This window comes from Grus americana, chromosome 14 (genome assembly GCF_028858705.1).
Source record: "Grus americana isolate bGruAme1 chromosome 14, bGruAme1.mat, whole genome shotgun sequence".
Lineage (NCBI taxonomy): Eukaryota > Metazoa > Chordata > Aves > Gruiformes > Gruidae > Grus > Grus americana.
This window is the reverse complement of record NC_072865.1, coordinates 10022130-10041143: the sequence shown is the minus strand read 5'-3', so window position 1 is coordinate 10041143 and position 19014 is coordinate 10022130. Positions and strand designations below refer to the sequence as shown.

At 47.4% G+C, this 19014-nt stretch overlaps 1 protein-coding gene across 1 annotated transcript; it reads right to left on the bottom strand.

Annotated features, from left to right (window-relative positions):
* Positions 1-2488: 2488 nt before the first annotated feature.
* On the bottom strand, positions 2489-18998 carry FAF2 (Fas associated factor family member 2). The gene is made up of 11 exons (XM_054841433.1): positions 18217-18998; positions 10962-11030; positions 10408-10542; positions 9610-9686; positions 8350-8488; positions 6942-7027; positions 6770-6861; positions 5173-5350; positions 4112-4283; positions 3745-3888; positions 2489-3272 (listed from the first exon to the last, which is right to left on the bottom strand). Exons 1-11 carry the CDS (start codon positions 18277-18279, stop codon positions 3090-3092), a joined length of 1338 nt encoding a protein of 445 aa, XP_054697408.1. The 5' UTR covers positions 18280-18998; the 3' UTR covers positions 2489-3089.
* Between the last annotated feature and the right edge of the window lie 16 nt (positions 18999-19014).

Below are 19014 nucleotides of genomic sequence, written 5' to 3'. Positions count from 1 at the left end.
GGTGTGAGGCGAGGGGCCGCGCCCAGCAGGTGGGTGGGCGGGACGGTGCTCCCCGCACTGCCATGCCATAGGCCTGGGGGGTGGTGCCAATCACCAGGGCACTGAGGTAGGCCCACTCCCAATTGGCAGAGGGCCATGCACCACCTCTGCCAATTGGTAGGTCTGTCTCAGTGGGCCGGCCCCGGTCCCTGCCCAGCCTGTCAGGCATGGGGAGCAGCGAGTGGCGTGTCGCTATTGGCCCGCTCCCCCTTGCCTCCCTTTCCCAGCCTCTGGCGGTTGCCCGCGGTGTGAACCGTTGAGGCCGATGGCCCCGGCCTGGTGCCACCAGCTCCGCCATGGCGTGGGCGCTGGCACCGCTGGGCTCGGTGCCCCTTGGGCAGGACCCCGGCCCCCTCCCCGTCCCTTGCTCAGTGACAGATAACCAAAGGAGTCCCCGTGCCGCGCGGCGGCCTCGCGCCCCCGGAGACGCCCCTCCCCTCCTCCCCTCCCGCCCTCGCGGTGCCCAGGGAGCCAGGAAAGCCTTACGGTCCTTTGACGGCGACTCGAAAGCTCACAGCTCGTGTGCTGCAGAATTTATTCCAATGAGCAGCTAAAAGTATCATTTAAAAAAAAATAACAAAAAAAAATTACAAAAAAAAATACTAAAAAACAATTATTTAGGGTGTTTGTGATTGCTGACTGCGCTGTAGATACCACTGTTTACCAATGATTTCCTGTGGTGGGATAGTGGACTGTTTACTGTTCTATTATACCAGTCCCCGGGCCCTCCGGTGGGACCCCCGCGGCCCCCGCGGCTCCCCGGAAGGTGCTAGGACGTGTGTTCTGTGTTAGAAAGTTTTTATATATATATATATATATATAAATATATATATATAATTTTTTTTGCTCTGTTACTTGCACATTTTACAGTTACCTCATTTTTCCCATGTATGTATTTGAAAAAAGGCTAATATATAGAAAAAAAGGTTCTTAAAGCTCTAAAAGTGTTTGTTTTTTTTCCATTCCATTGGAATCATATTGGTTTTGTAGCATTTAACATAACTAGTATGTTGTATTATATATATGTGTATTATACTGATTGAAATTTTTAACAGATTTGTACTTTTTTTAAAATGAAAGTTGCTAGTTCTGCTTGACCAAGTAGTGCAATCATTATTTTTTTTAATGTTGTGGCTGATTTTGAGAGGGATATTCACTAATAAATGTATGATGTATACCAACATGCTGTGCCCTGGCTCTTGTCTCAGCACAGGCAGGCGGAGGCTTGAGGGGGACCAGCTTGGCCACGCATGTCCCCGCTGGGTCCCCTGGGGGGTTCCCAGGCTGCCACCAAGCAGGTGGAGGAGCCCCAGAGAGGAGACTTGGAGGAGAGACCAGGAGAGCCTGAGGGTGGGAGCAAGAGCTAGCCAGGTCCTCTACCCCAAAGTGGTCTGTGATCCAGCAGCACCACAGACCCCTCACTCCCACCTGAAGATCATCTGCAGCTTACACCAAGATGGAAAGTCCTCCTGGCTGCTGTCCTGGGACAGCCTGTGTTCTTGGGTAACTCCAGCAACACCAGGAGAGCATCTTCTACCTCTTCTCCAGCATGCCTCTGCCCAGCCAGGGGAGAGGTGATCCCTGCAGCCTGGCCACCCCTAGAGAACCTCAACAGCCCCCGGCTGGGCACTTTGAGACAAGCAGCACAAACACTTCCACCCTACAGGCAACAGAAGCTCTGGCTCCCCACAGTTAAGAGCAGGGTTGCTACTCTCCAACCCATTCTGCTCTAGAAGGCTTCTTGGCCAGAAAGGGAACAGATTTTCATTTGAAAGGAAGATGAAGGATCTCCCTCTGTTGAAAAAGCCCCACAAGGCCCTGGAGGCACCAGGAAAGGAGAATGGTTTACTACAGCTTGTAGGCTTCAGCAGCAGTGCAGGTGGAGAGAGCTCCTGTGCTTTGTGCAGGCAAGTGAGGATGGTTACCTGTGCAAAACAGGTAGGGAAGGGACAGGCTCCTGCCCCTCTTCCTTTGGGCAGGGGCCAACAGCTCCGCTCCACAGCCATGACCAAGCCACAGCAGGGGGCATCAGGGTGGGAAACAACACAGGGACAGAGGACAAGCAGAGACTTACACCCACCCTCTTCCACACTGCACCTTACATTTCATCTTCCCCCCCCCCCCTCAACTCAACCCAGGAGGGGTGACCCAGCCCTTTGAGCAAAGGAAGGGTGATGTCCCTCCCACCCAGCCTCACCCAGGTTCATGCCACAGGCAGCACCCACAGCACTGCCTGCCCCCATAGTGTGCACAGTCCTGTTTGCTTTACACCAGCAGCTCCACTGGCACAAAATGACCAATTCAAAGAGCTGGCCTCACATGAGGCCAGAAGTTAATTGTACCCACAGTGCCATAAGCAGCAAGTTACTGTAAATCCACAGCAGCTGGAACCCCCTCCCCAGTGCTGGGTCACAGCAGGGGGCACAGGCAGAAAGCATTGGCACAGACATGCTAGAGGCAGAGTTTATTACACTACACAGGCTAAGAACCCTGGGCAAGACCCCACACGGGTAAGAATCAAACCAGCTCTTTATCAAAAAGTTAATACTATAGTCAACCCCATTCTCCTTTGGTCATTACAAAGCAAGAGAACTATTAAAAGAAAGATATTTATACACAGAGGGAAGCTGAAGAGATTCTATCCAGCCCTTCCCTCCCACCCCCAGCACATTCAGGTGCCCAGTCTTCCAGCCATCAGGAGCAGCAGAGTATCAAGTCTTCACAAGATGTCAGGTTGTTGGGGTTTTATTATTATTGTTGTCAATAAAAGCAATAATTACCAAGAGCTGCCATTCCTGTTCCTCCCCAGGGAGGGTGGAGGGGCAACACCAGCTCCCCTCCCTCTCTGCCCTCCAAGTGTAGGGGATGGCTGTGTACACAGGTGTGTGAGGATGTGCACACACTTCCTCTTGCCAGTGCACACACACAGCACAGCTGGCACAGGCAATGTGGTCTCTGATCCCTCGTTTGTACGCAGTCTTTTAAAAAAAATATTGTATTATAATAATAATATGAATTTCTCTTTCCATTTTGTGTCTTCTGGAAAAGTGTCAATCGTCCGTGAGGTCCTGCACAAAGAGGACTTCCGTGTGGCTGAGTCCAGCCTCCTGCAGCGTGGGTGGGTTGGGCCACTCCTCTGTAGGGAGGCAGGGCAGGACACGGCGAGGGAAGTTGGCCTCAATCTGGAACTTTTCAGGGCTTTCTTTCAAGGAAAACAAGAAGTCATGGATCACCTGGGAGAGAAGCACAGAAATAACTGCCAGCTGGGGGAGCAGTGACACAGCCAGACTGCAACCATGGCATCTCATCAGGGGAAGGTTACCAAATTTGCACCATCACTGTGTTGTAGATGCAAGACAGCCGTTTTCATAGCATGCATGAAACTGGACTTGTCACAGAGCACCTGGGGAGTTCAGACACTGTTTCTAGCTCGTCCTACACCCTTATTTAATAGGGAGCAACAAGAGCCTCAGCTTTTCGGGAGAAAAGAGTTTCTTCCATTTTTGTTCTCTAATCTCTAAGCTGGTGAGACCAGGCCCCAAGACACCCTTCCTTACCCAGGAACAACTCTACCTGCTAAGGCTCCTCAAAGGTCACCATTTGGCAAAGTCCAATGGAACCAAAGCTTTGCTGAGCCACCTGGAGAATCTCTTGAACCTCTTTTACTCTGGGCTTCCCAGAGTAAAAGCTCTGCCCCAAGCTCACCGTCAATGACTGTGTGAAGTGGAATCGCCGCTCCACTCTGGAATCGTTAGGCAGCTTGAAAATTATCTTAACGCTCTCTGGGTCATCAGGATGTGGTTCGGGAGGAAGGCATTCAGACTTCCGCTCCTTCTCCTCCTGCAGTGTCTGCAAAGTAAGGAGGGAACAGGAACAATGGGCATGCACTGAACTGACCTTTATGCTCATCCCTCACAGCACAGCTGCTCCAGGAGGTCTGGGGGATGCTCAAGCCCCAAGCAAGACAGGCAGCCCCAATCTGACAGAAAAGCCCTACTGCAGGTACTGCTTCTATGCAATGTGAGTGTCCAACAGGGCACAGAAGCCCCTCCAATCATCAGTTTGCTCTCACCTGTCGCCGCCTCTCCTCTGCTAGTTTTTGCTGCTGCACTTCCTCCTCCTTCTTCTTCTTCCTCTCCCGTTCCTCCTTCTTCTTGCGCTCCTTTTCCTGGTCCGCACGCAAGGATGCCAGATATGCCTCATCCTGCTGCTGCCTCAGAACTTGGGTTTGGTTCCTCTCTTCCCTGCAACCATGAGCAGGGAGCAGTCAGGGCTAGCAGGCCCCAAAGCAAAGGTATGGCAGGATGATGGCAGACCCGAGGGTGCAGGAACAACCACAGACTTGCAGGAGCACACACATCAGGTAATGCCTCATTTAGAGTACCATGAGCTCCTAAAAAGGCAAGGCAAGTCTCCACAGTCCCTACCACACAAACTGTTTCCCTAGGTTGTGTGGAAACAAACTGAACAGAGACTTCTCACCCACTGCAGCTTGACAGAGTGGACAGACAGCACATAAGCAGTGTCTGGGATTTCTGCCTCATATTTGAGGCTCTTCATGGTTATATTTCCTTCAGAGAAGTCCTTGAACATTTTAGAAGCCAGAGGCATCAAGATGCATTACTGGGTCCCAACAGAGACCATGGGGCAGACAGACAACATCCTACTTCAGACACAGCCTGCAAATCCCTACAGAGTTACCAGGGGCTAGAGCTCATGCTCTCAAGGCACTACCACCAACGCATTCAGAATTTGGGACAGTCAGCCCAGACAGCAGCACTCACCCCACTGACTGGCTGCAGACACCTCTCCTCCTGCCTGCAATGCCTTTGCTCCCACTGGTTGTTGTCCAAGCTTTACCTCCAGCATACTAAGGGTGTGCTCCATGTACAGAAAACAGCAGAGCACTCGCATCCACCTTTCAGTAGCAGGCCTGTATGGGCAACACAGCCAGCTCCCCAACTACAGGGTGGCCTGAATTTATGGAGCAAGGATGCCATGGGAAGAGGGATGTGTTACAGAACAGGAGATGTTGACCTGCCTGCCTACATATGGTGCCTGGAGGGAGGAAGGGGGCACAGCAGAACCTGCCTCCACAGGGTCTGCATTAATGGAGCTCAGGTGCCTTCATACCTTTCCAGACGTTCGGACACCAGGTATGTCTGGTTGGCATCCATGATGAACATCAGTTGATTGATGAGGTCATCGGCCTGGATGAGGCCTTCTAGCCGCCCGACTACCGTCATTCTGCGATCCTTCAGCATAATCACGGCCAAGAATGGGTATGTGTTCTCTCGCAGAGCTTGGGAGACTGGGAAACAGGCACAAACATCACCATAACTGCCCCATCCAGAAGGGTCAGCAAGGGGTACAGCACGAACGCTTTCCATCATCAAGGGCCTGGGAAAGCAGCTTCCACAGCCACTATCTCTTCCAAGGCAGAAAAGGCCTCAAGCTCCATTTTGTCAAACTAAACCCTATAAATTAGCAAAGGGAGGAAGTGGCATGGAGCATAGAGACTGAGGGGAAAACCCCCAAGCTTTCAAATAACCAAAGAAGTTCTTTAATTAAGCAGGAAGTAAATTGCTCTGAATGTCCAGTCAAAATGGGACAAAGTCCTGAGTTTAAACAGGTTAACCACAGAGAAACACTTGCTAACATTAAGGATGGCCAGACTCTGGACAATACTGTCATGGGGAAGACAGCAGAGCGTCCATCCTGGACATTTCAGCACAAAATTACACTGTTTCTGCCAGAAGCACGCTCTGTCTTGAGGCAGGGAATGAAGCAGATCAGGGGCTTTTAAGTTACTGTTCATCTATGACTGCTGAACACCTCCTCAAAACATGCAAGGCACACCACACAACTTGGAGCTGTCATTATCAATGGAGCCCTTCGAACTACATCAGAGCACCCCGTGGATTAAATGAAAGGCCATGCTCTGCTTCCAGCTCTGCTTTCTAGGCTGTGACTCCAAAGCATTGCAGCAATAAAACAGCAATAAGCAGAAAGAATGGCTTTCTAAGAGACATTTAAGGTGTGAATAGCTGGTAGTTGGAACTATGAAGCCAGGAATGACCCAGATTTAGAACGAGAACTCCTGGACTCTCTCACCATGAAACAGGAAGGCTCAGAAGGGACACAGGAGGCATGAACGGAACTTTGGGAGAAGGCTCCATTTGCAGCAAAACTCTACCAAAATGCTGGCAGGCCAGGTATCAACAGCTCTGGAAAGACAGTACTTAAGAGGCCCTCACTGTGGACTTTCGAGGAGAAAGAGAAACTGGGTGTGGAGCAAAAGACGACTGTCTCAGAAAGGGAAAGAATGCACCTAACAAGTTGCTCCTGGCCTCAGGCATAACATGAACCAGTGTTAAGGGCACAGCTAGTTAGATACTTGTTTCTGCACTCAGTTTAATCCTCAGCACACACCCATCAACTCCCATTAACAAGGCACTGAAAGCAGCCTGAATGCCCATAGCAAAAAGCATACAAGCGGGACTGCCCAGAAACACAGAGCAGTGGAGGTTAAGAACAGAAGGTACTTCCCTGGCACCCATACAGGCCCTCTGAGATATCACATGAAAACCAACACATATTTCCCCATGCAATCCTAAACATCTCTTGTCTATTTGCACAAAACCCAACAGTGTGTTTCAAACAGTTAAATTTGTCAACATTTGGCTTGTTCTAGGAGAGGATAGATAAAGCTCAGGAGGGACACACTCACCTCTGTATCCCTCTGGTTTATTGGTTGAGCAAGCCCAGAAGAGCATTCTAGTGTTTATGAGGGTGATCACCTCAGGTACACACAGTGTATTGCTAGGGGATGAGAAGAGATAACATGAATGAAGCTGCATTTAAAGTGCAAAGATAACTATTTGGAAAACTCTCCTACCTACCGGCAGAATTCATCTGTGTCTTGGTGGTCATCTCCATGAAGATAAACCAACAGGAAGCGCAGCTCCCGCTTGGCATCATTCAGTGCCTTGGTGTAAGAGCAGAGGAGGTAAAGTTACAGGGTCTCTACGCAGGGCAAAGCAACACCCACAAGACTTCTGTGACACAGCTCAGCAACATCCACCAGGGCCATTACTCTGCCACTAGCGTGGTTTTAATGAAGCAGCAGTGGAGAATGAACCTGTAAGACCTTCTGACTAAACCCTCATTTAAGGGGGCTAAAATGGCATTCTTTCATACCCTTTTCAGGACATGGCTTTGGAGAACACTGAACTCTGAGCAAAGCCAGGTAGGCAATGGCATGGATTGACACCCCCATCGCCCTGCCAGACTCAGCTGGCAGTGAAGAACCCTCCTTCATCCCTCAGACTCAGAGCAGCAAAGGCTGGGCTTTCCACTTTAGCCTGTACAGGACACAATCTTCAGACTACATCAAATGAAAACACTACTAAAAGAGATAACTCAATAATGCTGCAGGCCTCAACAAAACAAAACAAAAAACAACCACAAAAAACCTTTTTGCATCTACAGTCTCTGGATTCCACCCACCCAAGAGCATTTCTTAACAAGACCACAGGATAAGTGCACAATAGGCTTCCTGTTTTACTGGTGCTGAGCTTTGGTAGCCTAGCCATTCCGTAGTTATTTAAGTTTGGATTCCAGGCAAGACAGAGGGGCCTAGAACTGCAGAGGCAGCAAGCTCCATTGCTGTGCAGCATGGAGCAGATTCAGACTCCACATTCTTCTCTGGCACTCGGGAAGCAGCACTGATCCAACTGTCAGCTGGGACACACTGCCAGAGACCCTCCCTTGGCTAGGCTGAAAAGATGCAGAAGAGGCAGTACCCATTGGGACATCCCTCTTTTACAGAGAGCACACCATCGGCCCAGATCTAACATATGGAACCCTTGTCTCACGTAATTTCTTCAGGGGCTCCCTCAATGTTGAGGTCCCACACCACGTTCTGGAGTTGCATTGTAATACAAGCCCAGGCAGTCAATCCCAATTTGGTGAACAGAAGGACAGACTCTGGCATACCACATCAGTTTATAAAAACAAAGGCAGGATTACAAAGAATAGCTGTTGGCTACAGAGCCATACAGACGGTCGAGGAACAGTCAGAGCCGCTTTGCTTTCCAACTTTGCAGCCTTGGCATATCATCAAGCCTGGCAGATACTGGTTTTCCAATACACTTTTTCACTAGCTCTCCATTACACTGTTAGAGAGTTTGGGGACAAACGCTGGGCTTTTAGATGACAAGTGATTTTGCCATGTGGGCCCTGATACCATCTGGCAAAATCCCCACTCTCCATATCCCCAGGATCTATGCACCAACATGCGACACTGACCTGGCTGTAAGTTCCCTGGTAGAAGACAGGGTGTATCCTCCCATATTTTTCCTCAAACATATGAATAAACGAAATAATGTCACCCACTGGGTCAGTGACCCGACTACGAGGATCAGGGCGTATAAAACGCAGAGCAAACCTAGGAAGGAAGCAAAGGACACTGGAAATTCAGCTTACTGACTTTCTGAAGAACAGGTCCAGACAGTCACTGGTATTCATAAGGAGGGAAAAAAGTCACAGCTGAGACCCTTGAAAAAATATAATCACAACCTAAACTGCCACCTGCTCCGAACTGATACCATTGCTACAGAAAGTCCCCCACCAAATATTATCTCATGCCAGGCACCAACAAATATCTGAATTCTGTGTGATTAACAGTTTCAACTTCCTCTGAAGCATCAGGCATACACCACACCAACAGTATGAGGTTTGAAGAATTTAGTCAAAGACAAGCTGTTAAAAGCCACACAGTTTTGTCCAGATAACTTTGAAAACAGCATTTCTACTATTCCAAGACCAACAATTCTGGAGTGCAAAGAGCTGCAGAAGAGAACATTACACTAGGAAGCCAGCAAAGACAGAAAAAATTCATTGCTCTGAGCCTGAAAAAGCTTAACTGCAAGGCAGATATCAAAGTTGTTTGGTTCTATTGATGCATAGAAGTTACAGTGAACTTTGGAAAAGTCTTTAAGGGAGGGAGAAAAAAAAGTAACAGGGGAAACTGCCAAAACACCACAAATAGCAGGACTGCTGGATATTTACCACCTTTCAACATTCCTTTTTCTCTCTATCAATGCTGTAAGGAAGCAAGATGAACTAGCCCTTCAAGGGAGTAAAGGGAGAAGAGGCAACAAAGGGGAAAACACAGAGGTGTTTACAGTTTGTGTTTTGCCAAGTATCATACAAGGATTAGGACAGGTTAACCCACAGCCAGCTCAACGGGACATGATTCTGATAGAGTTGTTTGTCCAAGAATACCGGACAGTTTGACACTGTTTTGCATCCCCTTTGCATGGCAGTCAAACTGTAAATCCACTTTATTATTTCATTTACAGAGCTGCAAGATGCTCTTTTTCTCTGCAATAAGATTTATTTCTTACTAAACAGTGTAGGAACTTTACAAGGCTACAGATAAAGACAGTGGAGCAAATAAATGGAAAATCTGCCATTAAAGATCCAAGTGACAGAGGTACAGCCAAATCTAAGCTAGAGTGTGCCTTGATGCAGTCAATACATGAGTCAGCACAAAACAGTACTTACCTAAATATATCAAGTAATGTGTAATAGGTAAATCGGAATGGAAGCATTATGAAGTAGTAACCCCATCCTAACAGGCCCTGCAATCACAAACGAAGAATTAGAGCAGTCTCCACCCCAGGAACAGGCCTGCTCAAGCAAAGGGTCCACCAGGATCAAGTATACCAGTACACATGGGAGAATCAGCGCTCTCTAACCACTGCAAGAGAGCTCAGCAACATTTCATGGCTTTGGACATGTCAAATCAAATTTAAGTGACTAACATGGTTCATTCAGAATCCAGTATGACACATCTGAAAAACAGCGTCACTGACTATTCAAGCAGCAATGCTTTTGCTCTGTGCTAATTTTCTTAACTGTACAAAAGGATTAACAGCACTGAGTCTTACAGGTGCTCATGCAAATTTCTTTGTGAAACATTAAAGCAGGTAATTGATACTGTATTCAAGATAATACACATTTTAGGGGGGGCTCTAAAAAGCAAAAAATATTATCACTCTGCCATAGGGAGGGGACAGTCCTTTGATCCAACTGAACTGATCAAACAGCTTTATTATGGCACAGCAAAACATTCTGACACAAAGAAGGTCATCTCATACTGTGAACCACACCATGGAGAAAAATCCCACAGTAATAATAGAGGATGAAGGAGCAGCTGTACATTTTGTTTTCAGAAGATAAAATATTTAGGAAGGAGATAACAGCATACAAAGAAAACAATTCCTTTCCCTGCTTGCAAGTTCTGTTGTTCACAAAAAATCACCCAAGAAGCAGGACAGAATCCACTGTAAGATAACTTGCCCTTGGCTGTGGCCTTGAGACAACATAGCTGTAGATCCTGTGGTCGGCTGTATTGACCTGCAATGGCCGCGATGGAGGAGGATTAAAGACACTTGGGACACCCTCTTGCTCATTCAGTCGGTCCTGTACAGCTGCCTTTGACACAAGAAAGAGTAAAGGGAGGTTTCAGACATTTAAGGATGGCAGAAAATATCTTTTTTATACTTTGGACACCTAACAATAAGTATTATTTGTCCACAGTCCCAGAGCACTGGATAAGCACAACTCATTACAAACCATAGGCACCAATATTTTCTTCTGAATGGAAAGCCGGCACACATGCATTACAGGAAGTTACACAATGTGCCAGTCAAATCATTGTTCGCAGCAGTAATAACTCTGCTGTGTACTTCTGAAACCAGCTCTCCAGGTGTATCAAGGTACTGTCATAGAGCTACTAGCGTAAATTCAGGGGCTGACAGATTAAATCTTACTGGCAGATTTAACCCCCCCCCCGAGTACTCCATTTAATCTAGGTACTTGTAAACAGCTACAAATCTTATTTGCAGTGGTACCTCTATGTTCCAGTTGTGCTGCTCCAATGTGTGACGACATTGGTCCATGGACTCTATGCCCGTCAAATCCTAAAGAAGGAGAATAAAAGCAGGTAAGTGCCAGGGAAGTGCTGTCTTTTTACTGTTCTTTGCAACATGTCAGCACAGAGAGGAGTTATCACAACACATTACCACAATACTCTTTCTTTAAAGTGCTCTGCTCTCAGTTTAAGAGCAGAGCAACCTGAGCCAACCCAAATTTGTAAACATACAGAAGGCATCAAACAGGCCTTTGCACTCTTCCAGCATTAGCCAGTTCTCAGCTGTGTCCAAGGTCTGTTACTACAGCTGCACTCAAGTCCAGACAAGAGTCTAACAATGTTGCCCACAAGTTTCACTCTGGAAGGATATGCCAGGCCAATGCCCTCAAATGTCACCTCAAAGCATCAGCTTAAACAGGCAAAACATTTCTGAAAACCCAAGATGACCATTACTTCACTCACTGCAAATACAAATAGATACTGAAACCAAAATGAGCCAGGCACTAATGAAGGTAGTGTTTTCCAGCATCATGGGGGATTCTATAGTAAAAAAATAATCCAGTCCAACACAAACAGGACCCAAAACAGAAAACAGTCCAAACACACTGGCAGATCTCAAAGCCACTAGACTCTCAACAATGTTTGGGAACACATATTTTAACCCTGTGCCAGTCAGAACTTCTGCACAAGAGCTCAAACAACAGTATTTGTTATTACAGGAAGCCACGTCAAGCACCTCTTGAATGGAGACAAATCTTTGCTGAAGTGAACATCCCTGCCACTGTGCCACAGAAACACATCTCTCCCCACACCATGCACTGCAAGGTGTTTGAACAGACATTTCAGGGTTGTATACTGCACCTATCACCACAGAACCAAAGCACACACTTTCATAGAAAAGCGTAAAGCCACAAGCGTGCTGCAGCTACCCTTTTAACAATCCTTTGAAACAGTCAGAGAAATAACATTACAGGTGACACCATTAACAATGCTGGCAATTTTAGAGGAAACAATTGTTATTTTAAAAGGAGTAAAAAGTTTGGTGGTTTTTTGTTTTTGTTTTTTTTTTTAGATAACTGCACTTCAGAAAGCCAAGAAAACAGAAACAAATATTTAACTTGAATACAAGATGGCAGAAGCAATGACAGTAATTGTCACAAGCAGTGTAACAAGCTCAACATAAAAACATGCTGGTGCTCTAAGGAGACTGTTGAAATATGACCATTTCTCCAGCAAGGTCATTCTTGACAAGAGAACTCCACTGACTCTTAATGCTTCATGTTCTCACCTGATGGATTTCTCTCCAGACACCTTGGCCAGCTGGTGTAACACTACAGAGGATGCACCTCCCTCGGTGGCTCAGGGACTGAGCCCAGAAGTGAAACAGGCTGCTTTCCCACTGGAACACTACATACTGTGACAGATGGAGCCTGTTGACCCACAGAGGTTGTGTGAGCTGAACTACACAAGCGCACTGCCCATCCTCTGCCTGCCAGTTCCACACACTGTTCTCTGCAGCACCTGGGAAGATCTCAGCAGTGCAGGAGTTTGGCAGAGAGCAAGGAACCTTTGCCCTCCATGTCAACCATGCAGGAGAGCACAGCTTTTCTGCAGGAGGCAGCTTATGATGATTGCTAACACAGAGCAGTGACTTGATACAAATCCTTGCGCACATTCTCTATTACACCTTGCAATCCAATCCATTGTTAACAATTCTATTTAATTCTGCATGTCATCTCCGCCATTTCTTGCTTCATTTAAAAGACTGCCCTGAGGCAGTCATGACAAGCAGACCGTTTAAGAATGCACTGAATTGGGTTTTTACTGGAGAAGGATGATGCATCTATTGCCTTCCCTGCCCCCATTCATACATTCCACATGCTATTTCCACTCAAGTCAAACTGTGGACAAATGCTCTATTCAATCTCTGGGCTCAGTTCAAACTTTTGAACATTGCTTGGCTTCTTTCTCATGAAGTCTCCACAGATCTTTACCTTCTCCCCAATATACTGGGCAAAAATTACTGTTTCATTCTGCTGTACAGAACCAGACTGCTCAAAGCATTGCTGATATTAACTATGTGATTGCAGTCACTCAGAAAAAAGCACTTCAAAGTCACTGCCCAGTGGTGTATAAATATTTATTAAAAAGTAAGTTTGCAGCAAGCCTTGCAAGGGAGCACTACAGAAGTGAATTTCACAGAAGTGAACTCAGCTGTTGCTGCCAGAATACCTTCATTTATCATTCAGCTTCACAGTTTAGTGTTTAACTATGTTTCTTTAAAGATGTGCTTCACTGAGTAAAATTTAGGGTTCATATTCTGATTTTTTTCTAACCCCAAACTCCTACAGAAGGCACCTCATTGTCATTTTAGAAGGACAACTTAAAAGGCATCTGCAATTTACTCTATTTGATTTTACAATGGAATCACAATGTGTGTATTTCAAAGCCTTGAAAGTCTTCTGATCACCATTCCTTAACACCCTGGAAGTTCTGCTGCTGTTTGCAAAATTTACGAGATTCAGAAACTCATTCACACCTTGGTCTCTAAAGGTCTGGATTATTGCTCAGCACTAATAACAGGGCTTCATGGCTGAACATTCCCTCCTTTTTAAATTATGCAAAATGCTTTAGCAGTTTCAGGTCAGAAAGCAGCACCAAAGTAACAGCCACGCAGAACTATCAGCAAGCATTTAATGAGCACTGAATCACTTCAACATTTGCAAGACCTACTGGGCCCCACAGAGACAGACTACAGGCCAGCTCATTTCACCCCTTCCTGACCATCATTACAGCAACAAGCATGCTGCTGGTCAGATCTCTCAGCCTTCTACAATGACACTTCTCCATGGTCTACTTGGAGATCTACTTTTTTTTTCTTGGCATCTTAACACAGTTGTTCTTAACACAAAACAGAAGTGAGAAAACCACCCCAGCAGCACCACGCCCAGCACTCCCACCACTCTTCTGATCAATGAAGCCGCACAATTAAACACTGCAGGAAAAAACCTGCCTGTGTAAAGGCAGCTTTTAAAACTGAACACCTTTTTGAATGTTACTTTGACATGCTCCGTAAGACAAACACGCTACAGTTCCAGGATATTCTGGAAGACACATATGGGTTCAGGACTTGCACTCAATGGAAGGAACTGCAGAAAGACAGTTCAACTGTCAGATTAGACAACACTTGCTGGTAAACACCGATACTGTTCATTATCATTCCCAACAACCATTTTATACTGTTATATCAGTACCTTCTATGGCCACTGCTTCACCTTAGACACAGAAACAGATTAGGAACTTGAAACACCACATCACTTCCACTGCACCAGTTACAGCATTTCTGGTGAACCTCATGGCTCACTGCAAACTGTGTTATTCACATGCCAGACAAACAAGCATGTTCTTAGTATTGTTAAGGCTAAGAGAACAAACAGTATCTTCAAATCAGTCACTAACTGCTAGTTTCCTACTCATTGTAGACTCCCATTAGCTGCCTCAGAGAGCACATATCTTACACAGACATAGTAATAAAAAGGCCTCCTGTAGTTAAAATGAACCCCATTAAACTAGTGCCCTCAAACCTTCAAATAAACATAGATCCAAGCTCAAGACAGTGAATATTTTGTTTTCTAAAGATTAAGTACCACTAATTCCAGGAAAGTTCAATACTGCCTTCTGAAACACCACTCAAAGCAGAGTGCTACTCTAAAACATTCTGAAGCTGCTGCTGGATATTATTATTCACACCTCTCACCTTTGAGACTGCTCAGAATGCTAAAATTTTCTCAATGCTGAAGTAGCACAAAGTGCAATTCCATGCTTCAAAGGCAGAAGGAATACCCCTGAGTGGACAAAGGTTGTAAACTGGACTTACGAAACTGTTCCCTCTGCAGATACGCTCATATGTTGAAATGCAGCGTAAGAGATGCGAATCCACAGGACTGTAACTGGCACTGCTCTCAATTCCCAACCCACTGCCAAATTCCAGAGAATTATGTTTCCAAGGGTAAAGAACATCTAACTTTACGCAGAAAAAAAGCCTTTACAAAGAGAGTTTCTCTTTGCATATTACAGCAAATGCCTTTATGAGGGTTTTGATCAATACACAATACGCTGAGTAGGAAATACACCTGGAATTTCTTGTTTCCTCCTTCCTCTTTAGAGATGTTTTCAGTCCTGAGCATTTTATTTTCCCCAGTTGAAGTTAGAGATGGTATCACGAGTGCTAACTTTTTCCTCTACGAAGAACACTCCATTACTGTGCATTAGCATACTATAACATTAGACATCAGCCCAAACATAATGGGCCCAGATCAATAACCAGATCCTACAAAAGCTGCTCTGCTGTTTCTTCCATCTCCCAAATGGAACTGTATCTCCACAGCTTTAAGCTGTTCACATCAAGTTTCTCTCTACAGATGTCAAGACAGCCGAGTCTTGACACATAAAAAATTTAGAGGCTTTTATTCCTTTACATTAGCCAATGCTTTGCCAGTAAATGGGAGGCTGAAAGCGTGCAAGAGTGCTTTGTTGCTTTTATTTCAAGTTTATCCCAATTATCTCTCCATATTATTTTTTACTCCATTAACCCATCATAGCAGGGTGGCAGACAACTGTCCTATTCCAACCCTGTTCGTAGGAAGAGAGCTGCTACTTTCACCATTCTGCCAGCAGAGCTGTTTATATAAGCACTACCAAAACACATCAAACAAATATGAAACAAAAGCATGTATTTAAACTGTAACCCCGATGGCTTGGGCCACAAACAGGACAGCAGGCATTCACCTCTCTGCCTTGGAAGGAGCACCTTCCCACAGAAGCAGGATAAATAGTGTAGGGTAATAGCATCCTCATCCAGAACAGCTGTTTGCTGGGTGAATGGCAGTCTACAGCTCTTGCTCAATGCTTCTCTTCTGGCTCTCCATTTAACTGTAACACTACTGAGGGCCTTCTGCTATTGCTTACCTCATTTCTGTTAGACCTGCTCCCTTCTTTCCTAGTCCACTCTCTGGCTTTATTCACATTGCAGTGGCATGCCACCTTCTGTGGAAGTACAATGTTCTGCCACCACAGAATGTTGTACAAATTACATATGACTCTAAATCACAACGAAAGTGTAAAGTTATCTTTGAAAACATTTAAGTGTTCCCTGTGAAGACAGCAGGAATCCTTGAAAGGTTTACAAGCTAACTGTAGCAGTGTTTTGCAGCAATAGCAATGTACAAATTATTTTAGTGAAACTTAGCCATCCTCTCCAAACACCAAACACTATTTAACAGAGTCCAGCTAAAGGAAACAAGAAAAAAAAATCTTTTCCAGGTGGACTGATTACCCTATCTCATTTCAAAGAAACAGGCAGAACTACACACCTGAGCCCCTTTCAGTCAGGTGTGACATACTAAAGGAGAAGGAATCACCAGTGAAGCCTGTCTCCAGCCCGGCCCTGGTGAAAAGCTAATCCCCATATACCCAGGGAAAAGAAAAATGAGAGGATCCTGGTATTGAAGCCTTCTGGACTACAGCTTTCACATCAGCCTCTGGACAGCAGCTGTCTTCTAGCTGAAAAATTTCTCCTCTCTATAGTCTAAGGAGCATTTCCCTCCACTTCAAACCAGGGCTCAACAGGAAGCCGGACTAAAACCTTAATCCCTCCTTCTACTTCCCCTCCAGCCCCCAGCCTGCTGACTATGGCAACACCAGGTAGCATTAGGAAACAGGATTCTTTAGTTTCACAGCTGCCCACAGGGTAGTGAAAATAGCAACAGGGACACTGATGAGTGCAGCTGGTCCTATCTGTCCAGATTCAATACTACAGTATGTTACAGCAAGAGAATGGGAGCTGGAGGACAGCTTTTGCACATATATATATATGCAGCATAAGGCAATGGCTTAAACCTCATAAACTTACCAGGGAAACGGCAGCATTGGGAAAGCAATTGTTAACATCACTCTGCCTGCCTTTGCCCATAAGTTAAGGTTGCCCAATGAACTTAATGTGCAGTAAGGATTTAGACAGGATTTTTTCTGTTAAAAAAGTTTCTCACAGCTATAGTCATGGAGAAACACTGCAGTACATTAATTACTTCAGGAGGTTGTTGATTCCCCCTGGCTCAGAGGTAAAGGCTTGGCAAACAACTGTCTGGAACAATGAGGAACACTTGCACCTATCTCAGCTGTGGAAGGCAGAGCTGGATGCACCTCTGAAGTCCCTTTAAGCCCTATAATTCTACAGTTACATCATAGGGAAAAAAATGCAAAGCGGAGTCTTAAAAAAAATGAAGATGAAGCAACAAAATCAGACAAAACACTCTCAGAAAAAAATGTTGTATTTGTAAAAGAGCTCTGCAATCCAAGAAACATCACATGATGCCCCACAATTCAGAAACAAACCCAAGGCACCTGAAGATAATTTTCATTGGCCAGCATGTTTAATTACATCTCACTGAGCAGCCCTAAGGATTTCAACTCCACAGCACTGTTTTCTTCCCAATAAACCACACCTGCAGATTGGTTTTTTTAATTATTCAGTTGCTGCACAGCCCCAAGGCCCTGGCAAACAAAAGGTTAAGCAACCCAGCCCATGTTATACAGCAAGATTAGATCATTCCAATCCCCAGTGGCCTCCCCCTTGTAGGCATTACCAAACAGTGAGGGTTAGAAACAATTTTCTGAGAAACCACATTCCATAGAAACCCACTGGCTAACCCTCCCCTTCACTGCTGATGAAAAGAAAGGGAATTTTTCAGACTACCTAATTAAAATGGCCGGAACTTACCGAGGAATTTTTCCCGTACAGAGGTAATGGGGTTTATTCAGTAGTCACATCCTGCCTCCCCAATTAGCGATGACAGACCACCATTCCTAATGAAGCGCTCAGGGCACGCATAGCACCGGCCAGCCTCTCAGAGAGGCCCCAGCCCAGGAGAACCCGCAGCCCAAGCCCCACACAGGAGCTTCACTCGCCTCCGCGGGGAGCACCCTTGTCCCCACCAGGACCGGGACCACAGGACTCTCTCCTCTCGCCTCCCACTAAGGCCAGGCCTGACATCTCCGCACTGCCGGGCCCGCTCCGGGCGAGGCCTACCCCAGCTGTGTAAGCCCCGTACCCCCGGCCCGGCGCAGGCCGGCAGGACCCCAGCGCCGGCGGGGTGGGCCCAGCCCAGTCCGTTCCGTGCCCGCGCGCCGCCTCCTCCGCTCCCGCCGGCCGGCACGGGCCCCCCCCGACGCGGCACCTGGAACTGCAGCAGCTTCTCGGTCTGCTCCGCCGTCAGCTCCCGCTCCTCAGGCGCCGCCATTTTGCTGCCGCCTCTGACCCGCCGCTCCGTCACTCTCCGGAACTGACGTCTCCCACCTGCACTTCCGCCCCGGCTCCAGGGCGCGCGCGCGCAAGCTGCTGCTACGAAGCCAATGGCCGTTTATCGGCCGCAACCGGAAATGCTCGAGCACGTTCCGGAGAAAGCCGAAATGTTCTCGGCTATGCGGAAAAACCCGAATCCTCATCAACGGGTCGCACCGCTCTCGGGTGTTCCCGATGGGCGCACGAAGAGTTCCGAAGCGTGCCGAAAACCGCCCGGACGTTTCCGGAGCTGGCCGTTGGGGGGGTGGCTGCCTTTGGCTGTGGGAGCGGGCCCCGCGGGTGGGGGCCTGGCGTCCGGGGCGGGCTGCGGCGGGACGGGGGACGTGGGGCGGAGCCCCTCGGAAGCTGGTTGGGCTGCCTGTCACCGGGGCGGCCTGTCAGCCACCGGGTAGGTCCTGCCCGGGCACCTCCCGTCCCGCCGCGTCGCCCGTCTACCGGCGGCGGCTCCACCCAAGATGGCGGCCGCGGCGGGTGTCAGCCAAGATGGTGGCTGCGAGGAGCCGCCCGCTCCCACCCCAGAGAGCTACGAGTGCGCGCGTGGGTGGGGACGGTGCCCCGGGACCACGGCCCTGCGAGCCCGGGGTGAGGCGACCGGGCAGCCCCGGTCCCCCATGCCCGCGGTAGGGCCGTGCCCGTTCCGGCTCCCACGCACCCGGCTGCGGCTTGGCCCCCG

Bases quoted from the DNA above. Each gene is read 5' to 3' on its own strand.
- FAF2 (XM_054841433.1), bottom strand. From the start codon at position 18,279: ATGGCGGCGCCTGAGGAGCGGGAGCTGACGGCGGAGCAGACCGAGAAG. The intron at 9,687-10,407 runs GCAAGTTATCTT...TTGTGATTGCAG, and splicing joins TCTCAAGGCCACAGCCAAGG to GGCCTGTTAGGATGGGGTTA. The intron at 8,489-9,609 runs GTAAGTACTGTT...CTTCCTTCCTAG, and splicing joins ACATTACTTGATATATTTAG to GTTTGCTCTGCGTTTTATAC.